The following is a 22483-nucleotide window of genomic DNA, read 5'->3' as shown; positions in this document are numbered from 1 at the left end:
CTATACTGTGTCAAACCAAACTATAATTCTCACTTAATATACTGAGGACTCTTGGTACAAAGGTTTCAGCTACATGATTCAAAGAGATGCTTGGAGCCTGTGAAACTTTTCTGAGCTATCACAATAGAAACAAGCTCATATGGAACAATATTCAGCGCAACAATAAGCATCTCATCAAGAAGTGACCCTGAAGAAGTTGAAGTATTATCACAACGATATATTCATTTTAAATATTTATATCGACTAATGTGTGAATGTCAGTAATAGAAAAGTCATTTATCATTATTACTTTATTATTAACTTTAATAGTATAATTGTTTAAAAGAAGCTATGTACAGGCTAAATGTAATATATACATATATATATACATATTATATATTATGCTCATTTATGAATATTAGGAATCACATTTCTCTCTATAATTGTTTATGGATATGCCACCCTTTTACGACATTTATCTGATTAGAAAGTAACCTGCTCTGAAGACTTTTTATGCCAGGACTGCCAGTACCCCATGAATGCTCGAGGTGTGATGTGGTTGGTTCTGTATTACGCATTCAGTTCTTGGTCATGCTTTGGTGTGCAGAAATAACTCATATTTTAGTCAGTAGATTTAGTAAAATGTGTCTTTCTAACTTCATTGCCCTTAGAACAACATGATACTTTAAAATAGAGAAATGTTACCATTTCCATGAGATTTCCATGAGAAATTAATAAAATGACTGGGTTTAAATGTAAGATCACTTAGGTCTATAATGATTTAAACCATCTGTTCTTTATTTATGTATTGTGGCACTTTATTTGAGTACTTTTTTTTTATTAAACCTTATCTATCAATGTGCTTTGGTACACTGTAATTATAAGAGAACAATAATATATTTCTGTCAGCTACCATTCATTCCATGGTTTATGCACATTTAGTCTATTGAATTAATCTCTGAAACAATGGAAAGAAATTCTTTGCTAGAAATAGCTAGCTTGTGCCTTGGCTTCATGGCAGAATGGCATTAGGGAACATATATAGTTGTTGAACCTGATTGCTTTAGCAGCCCTGAGGTTGATAGTATCAGGTTCCAGCTTGCCCTGCTAGGTCAACATGGACCCAGTCCTTTAAAGAGAAAAGTTCACACAAAGTTCACTTCTATTGTTTTACCATGGTTACAAAACAGAGATTTAAAAAAAAAAAAAGAGGGGTGGGTTTGTGACCTGTTCCTTCCTTGAACCCTCTCTACTGAGTTTTTTCTGATTTTTCCAACTGGACATTGCAATAGAGAAAAACTAAAGCATATGATAGTTTGTAAATGTACAAGACCTAAGTATGCTTTAATGTTTCTTGTAGGTAATCTTTGGATGTGGATGGGTAACATTAAAGCCACTGCAGCAAGAATTTAGATAGCTTAATTTTAGTTAAAGCATTATTTAATTCATTCTTCATTAAAAATTGAAATTTATAAGGTGGGCATGGTAGAAGGAACTGTTTATTGGTCTGGAAGGGTAAATGTAATAATTTCTTGAAAGCAATTTAACTTTGACCAAATATGCTGAAATAATTCCTATGATGGAAGAACTAAAACATCTTAATTCAGGACTTTCCATTTATAATTTTATTCAGGTACTTTTTTTTCTACAAATTTAAGAGGTTAAATATGTAAAAGACTATTATGCCCCTACTCAGAGAAATATATGTGTATCTTTTGAAAATATGTAAAGATTTAATCTAATTCAGCTTTAACACTTTGATGTTAGGCTACTAAGTCAGTGACTATTGTTCTTCTAAATCATTTATCCATTAGTTCTAAAAGACATGAGTACAATTCGGTTTATTTTGTATTTGATTTCCAAAGATTACAAAGGTTTATGGCTAAAGCAGTAAGCCTATGCTATTCTTATTTTTAAAATTGCTGTTGACATACACTTTGTAGCATGCTAGCTGTATAGCTCAAGTATAACCACTACTTGGTGATTGATTTTTATCATGTCTATGTATTTTATTTTTTAAGTGTGAATTAACAGTCAAAGAAAAATAATTTCAAGTTGTTGTGCTTAGTTTTCATTTTGCCTATGACTCCTAAAAAATATTATTGATAGAAAAGTCTATAAAAGAAAGAAAAAATTAAACTTGACATTAAATACATTTTTAATAAATACTATTTAGGTCTTTTAAAATCTTTTATCATAACAGAAAATTACTATCTATTTGCCATGTATACAAGAATGAAGGGATGGGTTTCTTAGGATCAAAACATAAGTATGATCTCTATTATGTAATTTTTTATTGACCTTTACTCTTTTGATTGGTATAATTCATTTGCCTTGAAATGTTACCTATGTAGAGTATAAAATGTAAGTTTTCATGAGTTAGAATATTGTGAAGGAAAAAGTAGCGTCAGGTATTTACATTTATATGAACAAGATAGAGGAGAAAATATTAAAAGAATTGCCCATACATTTTATCCTATCTTTTATGTTCACCATAATACACTTGTGTCATAATTTATGTAAATAGTAATAAATTTATTAATTCATAAATATGTAAATATTTTACAAATATTTTCTGAAACAATATATTTTAATCTTAAGGTTTCGTGCTAATTATCTCTACAATAGAAAGTTTCTTTTTTTTTTCTTTTTGGCAAATTGCTTTGGTTACATTTAAGTTGTGCACATTAAATCAGAAGAGAGCTAACTTGTAGAAAGTTCCATACTGCTAATGCTACCCTTGAATTAAGTGAATGCTGATGAATAGCTGAATCAGACAGTAGAAAACAAGCATAGTATGTCTCCGGAATTCCGAGGTTGCCTATGCCTTCTCTTCCCGCAGGAAGAACTTACCTCCACCCTTCACCATAAATGAGTTTTTATCTAGTACTAAGTCTTCCAGAGATGAGTGTAGAGACCTTCCCTGGTGGCCCATTCTAATGTTTAAGTGCTCTAATGAGGGAGAGAACTATTTTTTTTTCATATCTTGTCTGCATCCCTCGTTACAGTTTAAGGGTTGATACTTATTTTTAATGTAATTTTCTTTCTGTTCTTTATTGCTGTGTGTTCTGAATTTGTTATTGGCCAGATTTTCTCAGTGCCTGAAGATATGGGAATAAATCTTAGCATGTGTTCAAAAACTCAGCCTAGAGAATGACTGACTTTATATTGCTTAACTTCAATGGCCTTGAAGCCATGTCCTCTTCCTCTCATTGTTCCCACTCACAAAAGGACACATATATGTACTTTTATGTAGACAACCCACCAGGGTGCGTTTGAACCCTTTGTGATGTTCTAATTTGCTGGAAAATTAATAATATGCACTTAGTAGTATGCACTAAGGACAAAAAAAGTGAGCCTTCCAGAAACAAACTCTAAATAATTTAGTTTTTAAAATTTCTCCTGTAAATGAATTCTTCCAGACACTATAAGAATTCAATAGCAGTTTTAAGTTGACTGTCTTGCAAATAAGAAATATTTATGCAATCATGAAAGTATATTTCAAATAGATAATGTATTTCCTCATATGCCCTTATTAATGTCAGCCATTTGTATGTTAGGGAGAGTTTTCATGCCAAGACCTCTTATAAAGTCTGGTGATGTTTATGTCTCATACAGGAAATGGCCATGTAGTGACATGTGACATAGTTACTTAGGTACTTATTTTGTTTATTGCAGAGCAAGTGCTATGTAAGTAGTTTTTAAGCTACACAGTTCACTGAATAACAGAAGGAAAGGAAAAGTCTGTCCCTGTTCAGTACATACCGTACTTTTATTCCAGGTATGGTTTGAACTCACGGGATTTTGGTTTGGGGTTTGTCACATAGTTGAGGATGACCTGAAGTTCGTGCCTTACTGTCTTTACCTGCCACATGCTCAGATTACAATTATTTGCCAACATTCTTTTATTTAAGAGAATCTAGATTTTTGTCTTTATAATCAGAAAAAGTATCCTCCAATCTCTCTATATAGCTTCACATTTATAGTAATTTACTAATTTTACTTCACTTTCTTGTTGATGTTTACCATTTTTTACAAATAATACCTTTCATTGGGAAAATACATTTTTTTAAGCGTTCTCCTAACTTTATTTTACTTAGGAGAAGCTAGTCATTATTTCTCTGTACACTTTGTTTCATGTCTTTTTGAAACTTTTCTTCTTGGAGAATGAAATCCCCTTCTTTTTTCACCTGCTATATTCCAATTGCTCTCCAAGACCCAAACCAAATCTCACATATTGTGAGTGGCTTAGAGCTAACTATCCACTTGTTCTGGTCTGTTGTCAGCTTTACGTCATAACAAAAGCAAAATACTTGAAGGACCAAGGAGACACCAACATAAAAAGCACAGTACTCCTTATTTCTATTTATTTTTCATTTACATTTAATGTATTTTATTTTTAGATGATGAGGCCTCAGTCATTGTAGGTAACTCCTACAGAGTCATACCCCAGCCCTATATCCCTTATTTTGAAAATGGATAAGAATTCAATATAGTGACAGCCAAGCATTGGATTAAGTAGGAGTCTCTATAGCAAATGTGTCATGTACTAATGCAGGTTGTGTTCTTCCCTCATACTTTTCAAGACGTGTTCATGTGTTGTATGATTCATGCGTGCAATGTATATTTCCTCAATGCAACCTGTATCAAAATCTTTGTATGTCTGTTATCACAAAATTGTAACTTCCCATAAATGGCATACAGTATGGCTTAAAATATTTTTGAAGTTTTTAATCTACTAAAATTCCTAAAGACAATAGACAGCACCTAGATTGTATTGTGTCTAATGTGGTTCTATTAATCTATGACTGAATGGGGATTGCATTACGAGCAGTGTTTGTGAGAAGTAAAGCATTCACCCAGATAAGCATTCACCCAAGATTCACTCAGAAACATCTTACCGAAAAGCACTTATTAGAAATATCACAGTGAAAAATCTATCATTTTTCTAAAAGGTTTTTGAAACAATTCAAGTAACCAGCCTCACCATAAGTGTTAGAATTAGTTGGTTATAGAGGCCAATGGAATACTAGAGGGTGTTCAGTATTTAGTTGACTTTAATGTGAGAGGGAATTGTGTTTGGAAAGATGTGTGTGGGGTGGAGAGCAGCTATATGTGTATAAGAGTGTACAAGTCCACGTCTATACATGAAGTGGCTGGAGTAAGTAACTAGATGCCCTGTTATATCACTCTCTTCTGTTTCTCTCTAGACAGAGTTTCACTGACTCTGTTGATAAGCTTGGCTGCCAGAGTTCTCCAGCATCTTTCTCTCTCTGACTTCCAGAGCCCCGGTGGTTCAGTAAAATGCATGGATGCACCATGGGTCCCTGGGCCAGGGACTTCCAAATGCAGATCCTGGTAGTTGCAGAACATGGACCCACTGAGCCTTGTCACCAGCTGTAGACTAAAAGTGCTATAATGTGATTCAGCAATGGGAAAGAACATGAAAAATCATATTTCCCTTAGAATAATATTGTGCAGTTGAAGAAAATCACCATAGCTAAGTATAGGTATTTCCGGGGAAGTGTTTAGCACATGAAACCATAAAGAAAATACTATAGTTCATAACTTCGAGGAAATTTATTTCATTTTTGTGCTTTGTCAGATCGTAAGGATGGGAGAGCTCCAAAATTCTGATACTAAAAATGAAACTGCTGATGAATTGGGAAATTATGTAATATTGTTTTGATTATTTCAAATCTGAATACTTGCCACTATCCACTTTATTGGAATTTTAACTTCAGACACTAAATAAACTGTATTTTCATCATTGTATATATAAGAAGAATGTTTACTCAGTTAATTTCATCAATAATGAATCCATAAATTTAAGAAGGGGTTAGACTCATATATGATATTAATGTTGACCTTTTTAAAATGTTTTCATCAGGAAGTAAATGTTCTTTATAAAATGCCAGTTAAAATTCTGGAGTGATGTATGGTTCTCTCCAAAGGGAATGTTCACACACGAAAGTAATTCTTCCCTTGTCTTAGTGAATAAAGCCTCTCCTGCCAACTAGCCAGCCCACGTTTCATCCCTAGAACACACATGCAAAAGGAGAGAAGCCATGCTGCTCACATGTCCTCCGATCTCCACATGTGTGCATGCTATGGCCCGAGAACAGGCACAGAGAGAGGTCTTACCGTTAGTATTGAGAAGGATGCTGTGGGGAAGAGAAATGAGGGACTAGAGACTGTGAACTGTGAAGCGCTGAATACAGTCATTATTTACCATATAAGAGCAGGTATGTATTATTTATGTAAGTAGCATTTATCCATTCAATCACAGGTAAGCACCTGCAACCCCAGCAAAAATTTTCCAGGCAACACTCAGCTGCACTTGAGTTCAAAGCCAGCCTGTTCTCATGAGTTTTGTCTCAAAGACGAATAACCCTAAAATAAGTAGTGATCATAATGACACCTGACCACTTTGATGCTTAATGGAGAAGAACTTATAGCAGGCAGGAAAGGGAGAATACTGTGTACATTTTTGGTTTTGAAGAACACAATAATTTGATATGCAGATGGAAATGGTAGTGTCAGGGTCTTTTGAATACGTTGCAACAAAACTGGCTTTCACTGGGTTTCTGTTCCAACCTGAGGTACACAGTGGCTCTGTCACTTAGTACTCAGACGCCTGCGCAGTCACAGAGTTGGCAGTGTCCAAAGAAAAGAACTCAAATGTGTATAAATCCTTTTTTAGTAAGTTCATTCTTCGTGACATTTAATGAATTTTAAATGATTTCTAAGCCACTGTCTTTCGCATACTTCAGCAGTCCCTGTGTATTTTCTATGAACAGATTTTTATATTAAAGTAAGTTTCTTTCTTCAAGTGATCCAAAGGCTACCAGGAAGCTTAAGCAGTGCAGTTGTTATAACTGAGCTGAGACGCATCAACACTATTTTCTTATCCTTGTTCTTGGAACTTTACTCTTGGTCCCAGTCTGAAGCCATTGTATGAATAAAGGCACAAATCTCAACATAAAGCATTATGACTGAAAGAATACCTACTTTAACACTTAAACTCCTTTAACCATAAGCATGAGGAACTTCTAAGACACTAGGCGGTTCTTCCTATACTACTCGGTATTTTCTTAAATACATGTGCTGCATACATAGACACATACGTGTATATATAGATATCTATGTGCATGTATGTATATGTATATATGGGCTTTTCAAATGGCACATTAATTGTGGTAATCAAACTGGATCAGACAAATTGCTACACTTGGTTTTAGAACCAAGCATTACTATAGCAAATGTATTTTTGTTTTTCACTAAAAACCTCATTATTTCTATATTTTCTTTTTTTGAAAAGAGATTATATGCCACCATTAAGTGAATAGAAAGTTTTTAATGACTATGTTAAATTCAATAAATTTTAATAATTTTTGTTTAATATCAGGGCTCTACATTTTTCTGTTTCATACTTAGCCTAGTTTCTTAACGTGTCAGATAATAATGCAACACAGTTTTTCGGTAGTATTTATTCATTCATTCATGTCTTAACTCATGGATATCACATAACACATTGTATCATTTGAAGTTCATATTCCTGTCCTGTTTGCCTTTGCTGAAGACTAAATTAGCTAAGGGGTGCTTGTGGGTTCACCCTTTTCCAGGTCTATACGCTTTTTTTTCTTACAACTTCATTTTATAAAAAGAGGGGTACATATACAGATTTTTAAAGGCATTTTGACATAACACTATATGAATATTTTTGTCAGTACTTAATTCTTTTAGAGGTTTGATAGCATGCATTGAAAGCTCACTAATTACCATAAGCATAAAGTGCATGTATGACAGAACATAACATGGAAACAGATTTCTTGGTGAGTGTAGATTAAGCATAATGATCTGTGAATACCAAAAATTGCCAGAAGGCTGTAATTTTAGCTCTTGGATTATTAATGATTTAAGGTCCAGGTGTACCACACTCTGAGAGGGTGCTATACATTTATTTATTTTCTAAGAAGGACTGAGGCTTTCATTTTTTGAGCTTTGTTTTTCTTGAGCTTCATATACCCTGTGAGTTGTTTCTGGGGTGTTCAAAACTCTCTGGGGTTAGTATCCAATTATCAGTGACTGCATATTATGTCTGTCCTTTTGTGACTGGGTTATCTTACTCCGGATGCTATTCTCTAGATGCATTCATATTCTTGGGAATTTCATAAAGTCATTGTTTCTGATAGCTGAGTAGTACTCCATTGTGTAAATATACCACAATTTTTATATTCATTCATCTACTGAAGGACATCTGGGTTCTTTCCAGCTTCTGGCTATTATAAATAGGGCTGCTATGATCATTGTGGTGCTTATGTCTTTACTATATATTGGAGCATCTCTGGGGTATATGCCCAGAAGTGGAATAACTGGGTCTTCAGGTAGGACTAACTTCTCTGCAACAATTGAAGACCTTGGTTTTCTTTTCAGACCATTTGTTTACTTCTGGTGATATACATGTTCAGTTAATTTCTGGCCTGTAGATTCTTTATAGATATAGCATTCCTTTAGTCGGCTTTACCTGAACAGTGAATGACATCTGAATCCTCAAAAGTAGCAACAGCAGATCTTTATCTCCTAGTATTTGAAGACAGCTGGTCTCTTCAGCTCTATGGTGATAATTTGGTCCAGATATCCTCAGGAAAAGAATACAAAATCAGGAGGGGGCAAATTCACTTGGGGAATGTCAAATGTCTGCCCAAGGATGATATATATCATCTTTACTCACATATTTTCTCACGGGAAGTCATAGAGCAACATCCAATTTTATCATTGTACCATTTGAATGCATGGTAAGGTCAAGACCGGAGTAGCTAAATAATGAATAGTTCTTCCTAGTCAGGCAATGTGACAATTGCCTACACTCTCAACCCTTAGGTGACTGAAGCAGGACTTCTTCTGTTCCCAAGTTAAGGGTACCTGGAAAAAGTGATTTTTTTTCCCTTAAAGCAAAAATACCATTAATTAGCAAAAGTTAATTTATAAAACTTCTTATACTGTCATTAAGAAAAATTAAGATATTATATAAAAATTTTTTTTTTAAATTAAAGATCATGTTAGCGGAGTGGAAACCCTAAGAAGTGTTCTAAAATGCAGATTGAGATAGCAGTAAATAAGCTGGAATACAGGTGGTGAGATGAGTCTTTGAAAAGGTGTCCACACAGATTCCTAATTTGTTCCTGAGTAAGAGTGGCTCTTCAATATGATTTTCATATAACCTCTTGAAATGTTATGGTCTAATCATTTTTCTGCTCTTGTGCAAAAAAATTCTTGTGAATTGATTAAGTTGACTTTAGAAGGGCTCTTTATTATTATTTTTTTTCTTGCTAATTTTAAAGAAGTAATTTATGGCTCGATCCTTTAAGATACAATTAACTTCCCATTTGGTAGCATCATGGATGCTGTTGTCAGCACCACCTTTTCCTAAGATAATTATTATCGCGTGTTTCAGGAAAGATGCTGGTGAGTATTTCAATGCTTTGTTATTTTTGTTAGTCAATACTGTTCCTCCATAAATCTCCCTTATTATACAAATGCAGTGTTAACTTTTGCATGACAATATTTTCTGCATCAACATAGACACAAAATAAGTTTAAAGTAATTGCCTTTAGAAGTACATTGTTTTAAAGAAACTCTTGTAGATAAATGGGATGAAAAGTACTTACTGATGCTTGCTAGGCTTGTGGAAGTAGATGCTGATAGACACCCCAAATTACTTTCTTTCTTCCTCTTCCACAGTACTTTAAGCTAATGAAGAAACTAACTCATAGTAGCAAACTTGAAAATTATTTTGGAAGAGACTTTGTTAGAAGCATGCTATAGGGTTCTCATTTTAATTGACTAGTATAAGAGGGAAGTTTATGGAAAAATGTTGTGCAATTTCCAATCCGTTTTAAAACTGAGAACTTAGTTTACATTTTTCCAGAAAAAAATTAAGATGCAAATTATTTCAAATGAGTATTTACATTTTTTTTTTCTCCTTTGAAGTTTCAAAAGTAGGATGCTGTCACATGGACTAGAATGGAAATAATGTGGAATTTACATGGTCTTATTTCTGTTTATTTAAAGACATTTTTTTTAAGGAGGCTGTCCATGTGGCTGAGTGGTAAAAGTTTGAAAGCACATGGTACAGTTTCTAGCATTCCTTTCCCCCAATAAGTATTCTGAAGCAACCTCATCGAACCTTCTATTGATAAGAACTGAGAGGTCGTCAAAAAACTGAAGATGACCTGTAATGTTTAGGTGCAAGGACAAATACATATTTTCATAATTTAAGTTGACTTTGCAGGTAGTCTTGTTAAAGACAGTAGTTAGGCTGTGTGTGGAGGAGGATCACGGCCATGTATCTTGAAATAGAAAGCTAGTTTTGCCTGCACATTAGAAATAAATGTAGCTCTTGTGTCTAAGAACAATTCTGCATGTCAGGCATGGATGCCTGCCTTTTACAGAGTATTCAGGTGGCAGAAGCAGCCAGAGCTGTTAGCCTCAGCTCCAGGGGAGCTTGATGTATGTCATGAGTTCCAGGCCAGCCAGAGCTACATAGTGAGTCCTCACAAAAAAAAAAAAAAAAAAATCAGCAAACAAAAGGAAAAGCAAAGTGCGTTTATAGTTGATGCTGTAAATTCCAACATCAAATGCCGTCATTATAAATATATACTTTATTATGAAATTGTGAACTAAAATTTCAAGTATGCGTGTCTAACATTATAAACGAAGATCAAAGATTTGCATATTGAATGTCTTAGTCAGTGGTTTTAATCTCACTAGCTTTCCATCAGTTTAAAACAGTGTGGATTCTTCTCTTCCCAGCCACCTAAGTTTAAAGAGAAAATATAGCCCCAAAGGTTTCAGTTGGAGGTAAGGGTGACACACTGAAATTATTAACAGGCTTTTCCTTCACCATCATGTGCAACAGTGTGACATGTCATGCTGCCAGATTGACAGTTTGTAAATAATTACTAAAACAATTTCGACTCAAGTGACCATAATTGTGACCATCCATTCCTTCCTACAACTCTTCATTCTTGTTTTGTTTTCATTTAATTCATTAATTTCCCACTTTATATAAGATGCTGTGATTATATGCTTAAGCTATAGCTTGAAACAAGAGACTTTAAAGCTTAATCTTTATGGAAAGTGCCAATATGTATGATTATCTATAAACAATAAACATATAGTATATTTGAAAATACAGCAGGGTATTTAAAGTGACCTGCTAAGTCAATCGTCTGGCACAGGGCAAAGTAGCTATGTTATAGGGAGACCTTGTTGGATAATATTCCAAGAAGTAGCAAATAGCTTGTCCAAAGAAGTGAGAAGAAAGGGTGTTTTGTTTTTAAACCACCAACCAAAGAGTACTCTGGAAGGACCCATAGCTCCAGCCCCATTTGTAGCACAGGATGGTCTTGTTTGGCATCATTGTGAGTGGAGTCCTTTGGTACTGTGAAGACTTGATGCCCCAGAGTACTGGAATGCCAGGGTGGGGAGGCAGGGGGTGTAGAAAGGTGGTTGGGGGAGCACCTTCATAGAAGCAGGAGGAGGGGGAATGGGATAGGATGTTTCAGGAAAAGGGATAGCATTTTAAATGTAAATAAAGAAAATATCCAGTAAAAATATTAGTAAAATCATATATAGTATACAGACTGATAGCTGTGTCATGAAAATGTACATGCAATGACAAAATTCTGAAATGTTGAAGATTTTCCTCACTGGTTTTCTCCTCCCTTTCCCTCTGCCTCTACCTCTGCATCTCCCTCTCCCTTCTCCTTCCCCTTGTCCCTCTCCTTCCCCTCCTCTCCATCTCCCATATATATATGGTGTGATTATTTATATATAATAGAATAATAATAACATAGTGTGATTATTTAACAGCAATCTAAATTGGGAAATCATAGTCGTGTTATAAACAGATCATAATTTCAATAGACATCAATATCTACTTTATATTTGTTCTATAGTCTCATTTCGCTAAAAGAATATTTGAGTCCTACAGTATAAAGTATAGAAGTTTTTTTATAAATAAATTCAAGCTGGAAAATAAGTCTTATAAAATGGTGGAATACTTTTACTCCCAATAATTGTATTTGAGAGTTCATCTCAATATTTATTTTCTCCCACCTGTTTTTCTGCTATGCCATTATCTCTGCCTGATGGAACTTTAACTTGTATTTCAAAGAGGAATCTGATTCTCTCCTTGGCCCTGGAATTCTCTCAGGTCTATCTTATTTCCTGCACCCAGTTGTTCTTTTTCTCTTGTGCAAATGAAGGGGTGATAGTATTTGGGAATTCTCTTCTGTTTACAAAGCATCACCATCATTTCTCAAAAGAGGTGAAAGGCTTAGCAGCAGGCTGTCCTTGGGTGTTTGGTGACTGGCAAACTTGAAGGACGCTCCTTGCCCTCCACCCTTCTGCTCCACTTGCTCACTGGGCTGCATGTCACTTTGTCCTGCCTTTCTCTTTCTGAAGTTGAATTTTGACTCCCCTTGAATAAACATCATAAATATGTTATGGATACCCTGCAGTCAGGCCTTATGGCCTGGAGCCCTGGAAACAAATGGACAGTAAAGTGTCTCCAAACCTTCTACTGTCCTGGGAGAGAGACTTGTTTAGACTTGGATTTAGTGACAAAAACTAAAGACAGCGTTATTTCCTAAAGTGATTGATCTGCAAAAGCAAACTTTCTAATCCAGAACTGAATAGGACAACAACAACAACAACAAAGGTGTTTCTAAATATTTGGAGTTCAAAGTGGTGTGGATGTGAATTTCTTTAAACTCTTGCCCTTCTCTTCTAATGTAAATGGTTGAACATACAATTTGGAGTTTAATGTGGTGTGGATGTGAACTTCTGATGTAGCTAAGGTGGGGGTAAAGCTGAGAGAAACAAGAAGGAAGTCTTGGATTAGGATTTTATCCAAGCTACTAAGGGTAATTATTTAAATAACATCTTCCTTTAGATTAAATGTAAGACAGTTCATCATACTTTGACTTTCTGTTGTATATTTGTAAATTGCATACAAGGTAAAGCACACACTCACTTTAAGTTCAGTTCATTTACTAATTGATTCCATTGCTTTAGGGTTCTTTGTTTTTCTTTCAAGAATAAATTGATCTTTTAAAAAGCAAACAGAGAGTTTATTTAACAATAAGGTCATTTAATTATTCTTTCTGTGCAGTTAGGTAATTTGATTAAGATTACACTATCTGGTAATTCAGAAGAGCCCATATACAGGTATATCTACAGAAACGAGTGTGCCTTTGGTCTTCACACTAGCATATGGTTTTTTTTGGAAGTTCCTTAAATCTCTGTTGAATGAAGTTGCATATTGAGTATTTGCAATAAACTTTTGCTCTAAGAGTTCCACAGAAATCAATGCTCTCCAGAAGTTAGTGATCAAAATTTCGTGAGTCCAATGTAAGCTTCTCAAGAAAGGAACTCTAAATAACAATGAAAGACCACAATCTTGTTAATAAACCCATTTTTCCATTTCCCTCCAAGAAGTTCTGTCTGACTCACAGAGTGGGCAACCAGTAGTCTAGCACTAGGGAAACTTTCATTCTCTCCTTTTTTAAAAACCATTCGCTCAGTTCTTTGCCTCAGCGTCTCAAGGCTGCCTTCTCACAGAATTGTAAAGTAATCCCCAGTAGGGTGTTAGTTGATGGCCTCAGGGTGTTACTACCACCAAGGGTATTTGCATTTTAATGGAAGGCTTTAAAAGAACTTCAAGCATCAACTCTAAGAGCAATAAATCTCTATTGGTGGAATTTGAAGTAATGTGATAGATTGGGCAGGAGATAGCTGTGGAGAAAGGAACCCACTGGGTTTATTCTAATCACAGCGTGAATTAAAGTGTTCCTACCTAGTGGTAGCCTGACTTCTGCTTCCAAGGGAAAGTTGTGAGGACAGCTCCTGTGGCCTGGATAATGAAGTACTCCTTAGCAGTTTCATTTTCTTTAAAAGCAAGCAAGTCAAAGGGCTAAAAGTTCAAATTTTTAAACTCTCCTTTCCTCTCCCATTTTCCTCGTGACTATTCCCAAATGAATAGGTGTACAGGTAGAATTACCTTCCTACCTTCTCCACATTCAAAACTTTGTGTGTGTGTACGTGTGTGTGTCCGCATGTGTGTACGTGCACACATGCATGCACAAGAGAGTGCACCACCTCCTCATCTCCTGTCTATCTTTCCTTTCCTAAATTTCTAGGCTTTTGTTCACTGAAGTTGACAAGGCATTGTATTTGAGGAGTCAAGGGGAGAGTGGATTTACAAATAGATCAAAATCTATTTTAAAGATGAAAAATGTGAATAACATACTGACTTATCTGTCTGCTAGAAAGTTCTGAGACCAAAGCAGATTCACAGAGACCGGAATTCAGGTTGGTAGGGCGATAGTAATGTAGTTCCCATTCACTGTGGACTATCCTTTCACATAAATGTGAAGGTTGACATGGCGACACAGAAGAATGATTAGGACTAGGATAGGTGATATGGAGGGAGGATGAAGTGGGGTAGAAAAGTAACAGAGGCACCCTTCTCAAAAACGGTGTAATAAGAGACCCAAGCCACCCACTGTTCAGATCAGTATGGTGGAACAGAGTCTGTAATCCTAGTCAGTGGGAGGTTATGGTATGAGTGCAATGGATACAAAGTTGTGCTGTTGGTACAAAATGTGATCTTCCTTCAAAAGAAAAAGAGAAAGATTTAAAGGGAAAGAAAGACATTCAGTAGAACCCAATAATACACAGATACTGGAATAAAATAGCAAAAAGAGACAAAAATTAGGGCCAAGCATTAGAGTCTGTTCTTAGGCTATAGGCCATGAATCCAATAGGGAAGTAAGTTTATTTTTAAGCAAATATAATCTATTAACAAACATGTATATTAGAAAAAAATCTTCTGAAATCATTTTGAAGTAACATCCACATTTAGACTCTAGACTGGAGTTGGAGGTAGGTTTTTGAAAATGTTGGAAAACTATATAATAGTGGATCAAAGAATAAATAAAGAAGAATCAGAAACAGGAGTAGAACATAGGCAAAAACATAAAAGACATCTTCACAGAGATGATATTTGAGTGTACAAAAGAGGAAAAGATATATCCAAGTCTGGTGCCATTTTGCTGAACAAGTGAAAAAGAAATCAGTTTTAATGGGGCAGATGCTGAGTTCAGATTTGGAGAAGCTGAGTCTTAGACTATTATAGGACATCTAAGCAGGGATGTCTAGATGGGCATCCATCTGTCTGCATCCCAGGGGAAGATCTGGGCTGTAGATATATGCTTACCCATTAGTCCTAGCTTAGAGATGGCAATGGAAGAGTTCAGTCTGGGAGAATGAAGACTATCAGATGCCTGTCGATTGATCCCCAGCAAGACATCAGTTTAAAAAGCCAGAAGAATCATGATGAGGAATAAGAACAAGTGGCTGGAGAGATATATCATAGCAACAAGCAGGAGGGTATCCCTATTGATTTACAAGCCAGATAAATTTGCAAATAAGCCCTTTGCTCTCATCCCAAAGGCCTCCAGAACCTAATGCTAGGTATTAAGTCCAGAAGCCACAAGTCTGTGTTTTTCTTGCTATTTGAGCTGTGCCAGTTTAATGAAGCAATAGTACACATCGATGATTTCTGTAGTTCTGTTTGTTTTCTTACCATCAGAGAAGTGGATTGGAATTTTCTTTTAATGCTTCCATTGCTGTCTTTCACTCCTGAGTATGGAAATCCCCTCACCTAGCCTGAGATCCCTTGGTCAACAGAACACATCACTGTATAGGGCATAGCACATTACAATTTAAATCAAAATTATTTACATTCAAGATTTTTCCCTCCCTGTTGGAAAGAATATAAGCTCCTGAAGATGAGGAACATTGAAAAAAAGCACGGACTTACTAATTATTTTTTTTTTCAATAATCACACATATTTATGTGAAATAAAAGAGAGACAGTTTTTGAATCTTCTGAAGAGGCAAGGGACCTCAGCGGAGGCAAACATGGAAATGCTTGAGGACTGACAATGGTTTTATTAGATCTAGGAACATATTGGCCAAATAAATAATGGAAGAGCCCACGAAAAGCATATTCATAATACAGAAGCAAAAATGAGAACATAATGCTAAATATTCTTGTTTGCTTCAAAGACTGTAAATACCACATCTTGCTGGTGTTTTCTTACAAAAAGTACTGAATATTTAACTCTGTGACAAGAAATTAATCTTTCCTAATGGGCATGTGAAGGACAAGAACTGTTAGTAATAAGCATGTTCTTATTTTCCCTAAAGCAAATTCCAGATCATATGTAGGAAGTTTCTCCATGTCCTACAAACAATCCCAAGCCTTTCCCATTTTGCACTTGCATATTAAAAAAAGAACAACTCTGTGGGGTTGTTCAGTTAAATAAAATAAGGATTAAGTGATAACTTGAATTATATTTTAAATGACAAAAAAATAAAGAAATTGCAAGACCTTTTCACACATTAGAAATGTACAGTCATTTATCATCTAGATATCAGGATAGCAGTGTGGAGTAATAAAACATATCATCGAAAAATGTGCTATAAGTCTGAATCATTCTTTCATTCCACCTCCCAGCTAACTGTAGTATTAAATCAAACAAGCAGAACATTTCCTTAGGCAGCCATTGCCTTTTAATTTCCTGAAGAACCTTAAAATATCATTCATTACAAGTACTACACATATTTGGTTTTTAAAAGTCTCATAAATCAATAGCAGGCTGACTGTAATAATTATTACAAGTTAGTGCATAATTTTCGCGCTGAAGGCTGAATGCAGAACTTTAGCATATGCAAACGAGGCAATTCAAACTGTGTATAGATATTAATATGAAGAAGCAGGTAACGAGGTGCAGGCTATGAATTATGCATCAGGAGTGGCTGATCTTCAATGAGGAAAATGAATTCAGCATGTAATCTAATTAGTGATGGAAGTCTATTACATCTAACTGCAAAAGCAACCGTCCTTGAAACAAATTTATTTACAGTCCGTGTTACCACTTGAAACAACTTTGAAATGATGTGTCAGACAACAGCTTAATTGTAAAATTTTTTGTTTGTTTGTCTCAGTTCCAGACCTGGAAGGCCTCCTAAGAGGACCCAAAGTGTGACTTCCCCAGAGAACTCTCATATTATGCCGCATTCTGTTCCTGGCCTCATGTCACCTGGAATAATTCCACCAACAGGTAAGAGTGTGATTATTTATGTCAAAAATATTAAAGATCAACCAATATTACATATTTGATATGCATTAATTATTGCATTGATAATTGCCTGTTTTGGGTTGATTTTATAAACACAAAGATAATATTCTGATGAGAGCTTCTTTTAAAGGTGCATCATGAGCATTCAGATCTCTGCCTAGAAGCTATTTTCATTCCACCCAAGAAATTCATAAAGCAAAAGTCACTAGTCCTAGTGTTGCTGTTATTTGTTTATTTGTTTATTTATTCTTTGTTTTCTAAACTAAAAATTAGAAGCTTGGAGTCAGCGACTTTTCAAGGTCAGTGCTGAGAGGTATCAATGGTAATTCAAACCCTGATGTGTTTGTGTGTGTGTGTGTTTGTGAGTGTGTGTGCATACACATGTGTAAAAATATTAGGTGTCAAATTACAATCAGTTTCTGCCATATTCTTTTGACAATCTTTTACTTAATCTTGAACTAAGCTGGAGGTCAGCAGCCAACTCATAGTACTTTGCCATTCACCCCCAATGTTGGAGTAACAGACCCTGCCACATGCAACCTTTGTATGGGTATTGGATTTAGACTACGGTCTAAAAGCAAGCACTCCTAATCCTCTGAGCCATAATTTCAGCTCTAAGTAATTGAGATTATAATTTTTATGCTAGAGTAAAATTTATGCTAAAAATTTTATGTGGAAAACATATAAATATATATATATATATATCCCATGTATATATAAAAATACAAATTTCCATATATATTTATGGAAACTAATAACTAAAAATAACCTCGTAGCTAGCCAAGTATTATCTTTGACATTTGTTATGTCACTTGCTTTTCAGCACACCAAGTCCTACTATCCAAATCTCTATTTCAAGTTTGATATTTGACTAAGAAATTGGTAGTATGTGATAAAGCTTGGAGTCCTATTTAACTCATTCATCAAATGTCCTGTTTCATTCACCTTTTTCTTGTTTCTTTGGACAAATGCCCAAGAAAAGTAACTTAGATGGAAGGCTTTGTTCTGGCTTAGGGTTTCCATCAGATCTATGGCCTGATATTTCTCTTGTCAGTTTAACTCAGAATATCAGGGTATAAGGATAGTAGAAAAGAGTTGCTCACTTCCTGTTGGTGACACAGAGGCAGAGACACAAGACAGTTTTAGTCTTCCTGTTCTACTAAATCCCCAAATTCAGGCACACATGATGTTGGATGGTGTGGTACAACCTGAGAAGAGTTTTTCAGGTGCAGTTAACATGGTTTTCATTGTTAGTTAGTCAGTGTTAGAGATGCCTCCTCCACAGAGCAAAGCTCAGTTATGCTTTCCTTGGGTTGATATCCCTCTATCCAACCAAGGTGGATAAACTAACCAACTGAGAGCTCCTTTAGAAATTTTGTTGTTGTCTTTGAAATTATATGGAAATTTTAACTAACTCTAGTGTATTGTATAGATAGACAGACAAATGCTGACAAGACAAAGATCTGAGGAATCAGACCTTAATAACATCACATAGATTTTTTTTTATCTAATATTCTTAATAATATTCTTTCTGTATTGGGTAAAATTATGTTCATTTTCAAATGCTACTAAATCACTGAATACAATTTCCTAATGTATTTATTTAAGCATTTTCAAGATCTGGTTCCAAATATTTAAGGCAAAGATAATGCACACTTGATATCAACAAAAGTAATACGTTATTCATAACATCATTAAATAACCCTGCAGTAAGTGAAGCTGCTAAAGAAAACAAGCTTATGTGCTACAACCCACAAATCAAATATTACATTACCTTTAAATAAGTTCTTTTATTCCAAATCTATTGTATATTCCCAGATGAGTATAGAGATGGGCAGTAGTTCCAACTTGACTCATCATAGTCATTGATTTCTCACGCTGGGTCATTTATATGTGCTTCAGTTGTGACGGCATGCCTTTACTTCTTTCTTATTTTTGTGAGGTATGAAATCATAAATCCTAACATTTTCAAGTTTATCAAACATTGAACTGAAACGGTGGTTACAACACCTTGAGAAATGGGTAAACTGGAGAAGGTGGAGATTCAATGATACTTTAGTTTTCCCTAGAGCCACACCAAAAGCTGAGAACAGTTTGGCTTCACTCCTATAACCTTATTCACCTACTTTCTTCCTTTAGACCAGGGTCTTAAGATTTACACCAGCCTGCTAATGGTGTTGTTGATTGGTGTTTCCTTATTGTAGACAATACAATCTTCCATACATATTTTTCCCTAGTAAGGATTTACATTTTTTTACCAAACATAAAATTTTAAAGTTTCTTTCATTTTTAAATTTGTGAAAAATATGGATAGCATGTTTCTGACCTCAGTATAGCTATTACAGTAAAAACAAAACAACTTCAAGATAAATAGACTTATTGAAACCTCCAAGTTTCAAGTCCTATGGTTCAAGTGGCAGATAATTCATAAGCATTTATTCTTACTTATATAACTAGAACTAATCATTAGTCTTTGGAAAAACTAAACAATTTTATTCTGCATGGCCCTTGAAAATAAGATCTAATCATTTTGATGAATTTATATATATATATATATATTTTTTTTTTAACTGGATTTGTTGCTGGTCACTCAATTATTTTTATTTTCAATGACTGATCAGTAGAATTTAAAAGGAACTTATCTCAGAAGAAAATTACACAGACATATACACACATACACACACATACATACGCACACACACACACACACATCCATATATGAAACATAGCAAACACAAAATTACAGAACCTATAGCATTGTATGTCATTTCATTTTTGCTGTTGTTTGCTTGAGTCGGGTTTTGTGTAACCTTAGGAGATGACCTGGGTAGGTGGTCATAATTTCCAAACATTTTAGTTGCCACATATACCATAGCAACGTCAAGTTGGAGTTAATGGAAAGAAAGAGCCTTTTTGTACAACCTCACAAGGCAGCACACCTCCTGCAGTGGTCACTACATTTATCCTGACAGAGCATTGCCATAAATCATTTTTGAAATATGCACCAGTTTGAAGCAAATTCATCCTAGCAACGGCTCTAATAGCATTCAGACATTTTTGTATTTGGTTTTTACAGGATCATGTCTATTATGCAATTGAGGAAAGGATATTTAGGAATTTAGAATACTCCTTTCCTTGTGCCAGAAATGCAATTTGGATAGTGTCTATGGCCAACCTCCTGATTTCACGTTCAGGTCAGAATACGAACTCTTGTTGCTGTATAATTTTGGTGTCAGTTTTCAGCATCACTATGTGAATATCCAATACTTGAATTTGGAATTAAAGGAAAGGCCATTCAATACCTACTTTTTTATAATGAAATGATTACAGGATTCATATTTTGCCGCTTAGACATTTTCTTTTTCTCACTATGACTTTGTAAATGCATATCAAACACACTTTCAGATTAAAAAATGAAAACAAAAAAATACCCAGTAACTCCCACAGCAGCTGGCATTATGATAGAAATGTATACCTAGCACATTCATACATTTTGATAAATTTCCAGGTCAGGACAATATCAGTCAATGGCAAATCAATTTGGAATGTCCATATTTTAAGTACAACAAAAAAAATGTGAAGGAAACATTCTTCCAGGGCTTGATGACCCAAACACATATTTTTGAGGTTTGTTTTCTTTATTTCTTTCTAGGTAATATTAATGATAAGTAAAAACACCTAAACTATCCTTTAAGAATATTTGCATGTGTATTATTTTAAGAAAATTTAACATTTTCTTCTCATTTTCTGAAAAGATTGACACTTTAAATTTATGTTGGGAAATAAATCATAATGAATGTATTTCACTGTGCACCTTGGTAAGGCACAATTTGAGTGCCTTGCTCAAAAAGTAAATGTGATATAAACTACTCAAAACATGTGTGTTCACACAACATATTAAACATGTGGATTTTATGTTCACACATAAGAAACATTATAATTGAATGCTTTTAGGGTATCATATGTCCTGTAATAAAGACCATTATCAGGTATATTTTTTTATTTGTTGGAGGTAAAAATGAATTAATATGCCTTCACTCCTTCTTTGTGTCAGGATAGTGTGAATACTAGACCATCCTGCATTTTAATAAAGTCTTAAAATTTTAGTATAAAATTCTATTCTTTTCCTTGAAGCTAGTCTAACAAACTACTATAAGCATTTCTCAGTTCCAAAACCTGAGAAAAAAAATTTCAAAACATTACCACCAAAGTATTCATGATCAATATCAGTGAGCCCAAATCATAGTTTTAGTCAGTCATAAGCATTACTGTCCCTTACAAAATGCTTGTTCCTAGACTGTTGACAGTTCTTGGTATATAGCTTTCGGTCTCTCTGTCCCCATTTCTGTCTGTCTCTGTCTCTCTCTGTCTCTGTCTCTGTCTCTCTGACTCTCTCTCTCTCTCTCTCTCTCTCTCTCTCTCTCTCTCTCTCTCTCTCTCTCTCTCTCTCTCTCTCTCTCTCTCTGTCACTTTCTCCTCTCTCTCCCTTCTGCCCTCCTCCTGTTCCTTCCCTCTACCCATCCTAACCTATCTATGTTTAAAAGTTTCTCCTATTCCTTCCCTCTACCCATCCCAACCCATTTGTATTTAAAAATTTTTACTGCCCTTCTGTCGTAAGGTACTTGTGGACAATATCTCCATCTCAGATGCTTAAACAACATAGCAACATGCACTAAAATATTCTGGCATATAAATAGAATCTTCAGAGTCCCAGAACATAACTTAAGGGACTACTGTCAGTTTACAACACCCAGCAAGTTTGTCAGGATGAGAATTGTGAGAAGTCAATTACGGTGTCTCAGAAGTACAAATTAAATGTACACAAAAAAATTCTGGCCAGTTTGGTTCACTGAAGTATCCCTAGATGGAGAATATTGTCTGACATAGGGCAGAGGCTCAAAATAAATATTTGCTCAGTGAATATTGCTGATAACTGTTTAGTGAAGGATTTCTGAGAGGAATTACTATGCCTCACAGCTACAAACCGAACCAGTTGTGTGTTAATACAGCTTTTAAACTCCCACTAAACACATATAGGCTCTATATTAAATATTTAGGGCTTAGAGTACAAACATATTTGATATACTAAGTACATAAAAGGAAATACTTCTTTTAGATTTATAGTGTATGATGGCTCCATACAAGCACTTACATAAACAACTGATGAATGTTGTATGTGTAAATTTGTGTTTGTTATTGAAACAACATTAGCCTTTATAATTACTGTTTATATGTGAGTATATATTCACTATACTTAGATGATCCAAAGGAATAATAATTTTCATTGG

The 22483-nt window shown here is 34.9% G+C and overlaps 1 protein-coding gene across 6 annotated transcripts in view; it reads left to right on the top strand.

Annotated features, from left to right (window-relative positions):
* Positions 1-22483, top strand: part of DACH1 (dachshund family transcription factor 1) — a gene marked incomplete at both ends in the record, with an annotated part of 377461 nt that overhangs the window by 129384 nt on the left and 225594 nt on the right. For all 6 annotated transcript variants that reach the window (XM_080916938.1, XM_080916936.1, XM_080916937.1 and 3 more), the window contains one exon: positions 17062-17177. In XM_080916938.1, coding sequence (XP_080773064.1) covers positions 17062-17177 — 116 coding nt within the window. The remainder of the gene's footprint in view (positions 1-17061; positions 17178-22483) is intronic.

Source organism: Micromys minutus (assembly GCF_963924665.1).
Source record: "Micromys minutus genome assembly, chromosome: 5".
Lineage (NCBI taxonomy): Eukaryota > Metazoa > Chordata > Mammalia > Rodentia > Muridae > Micromys > Micromys minutus.
Note: the sequence above shows the minus strand (reverse complement) of the source record. Positions and strands in the feature narration are given on the sequence as shown.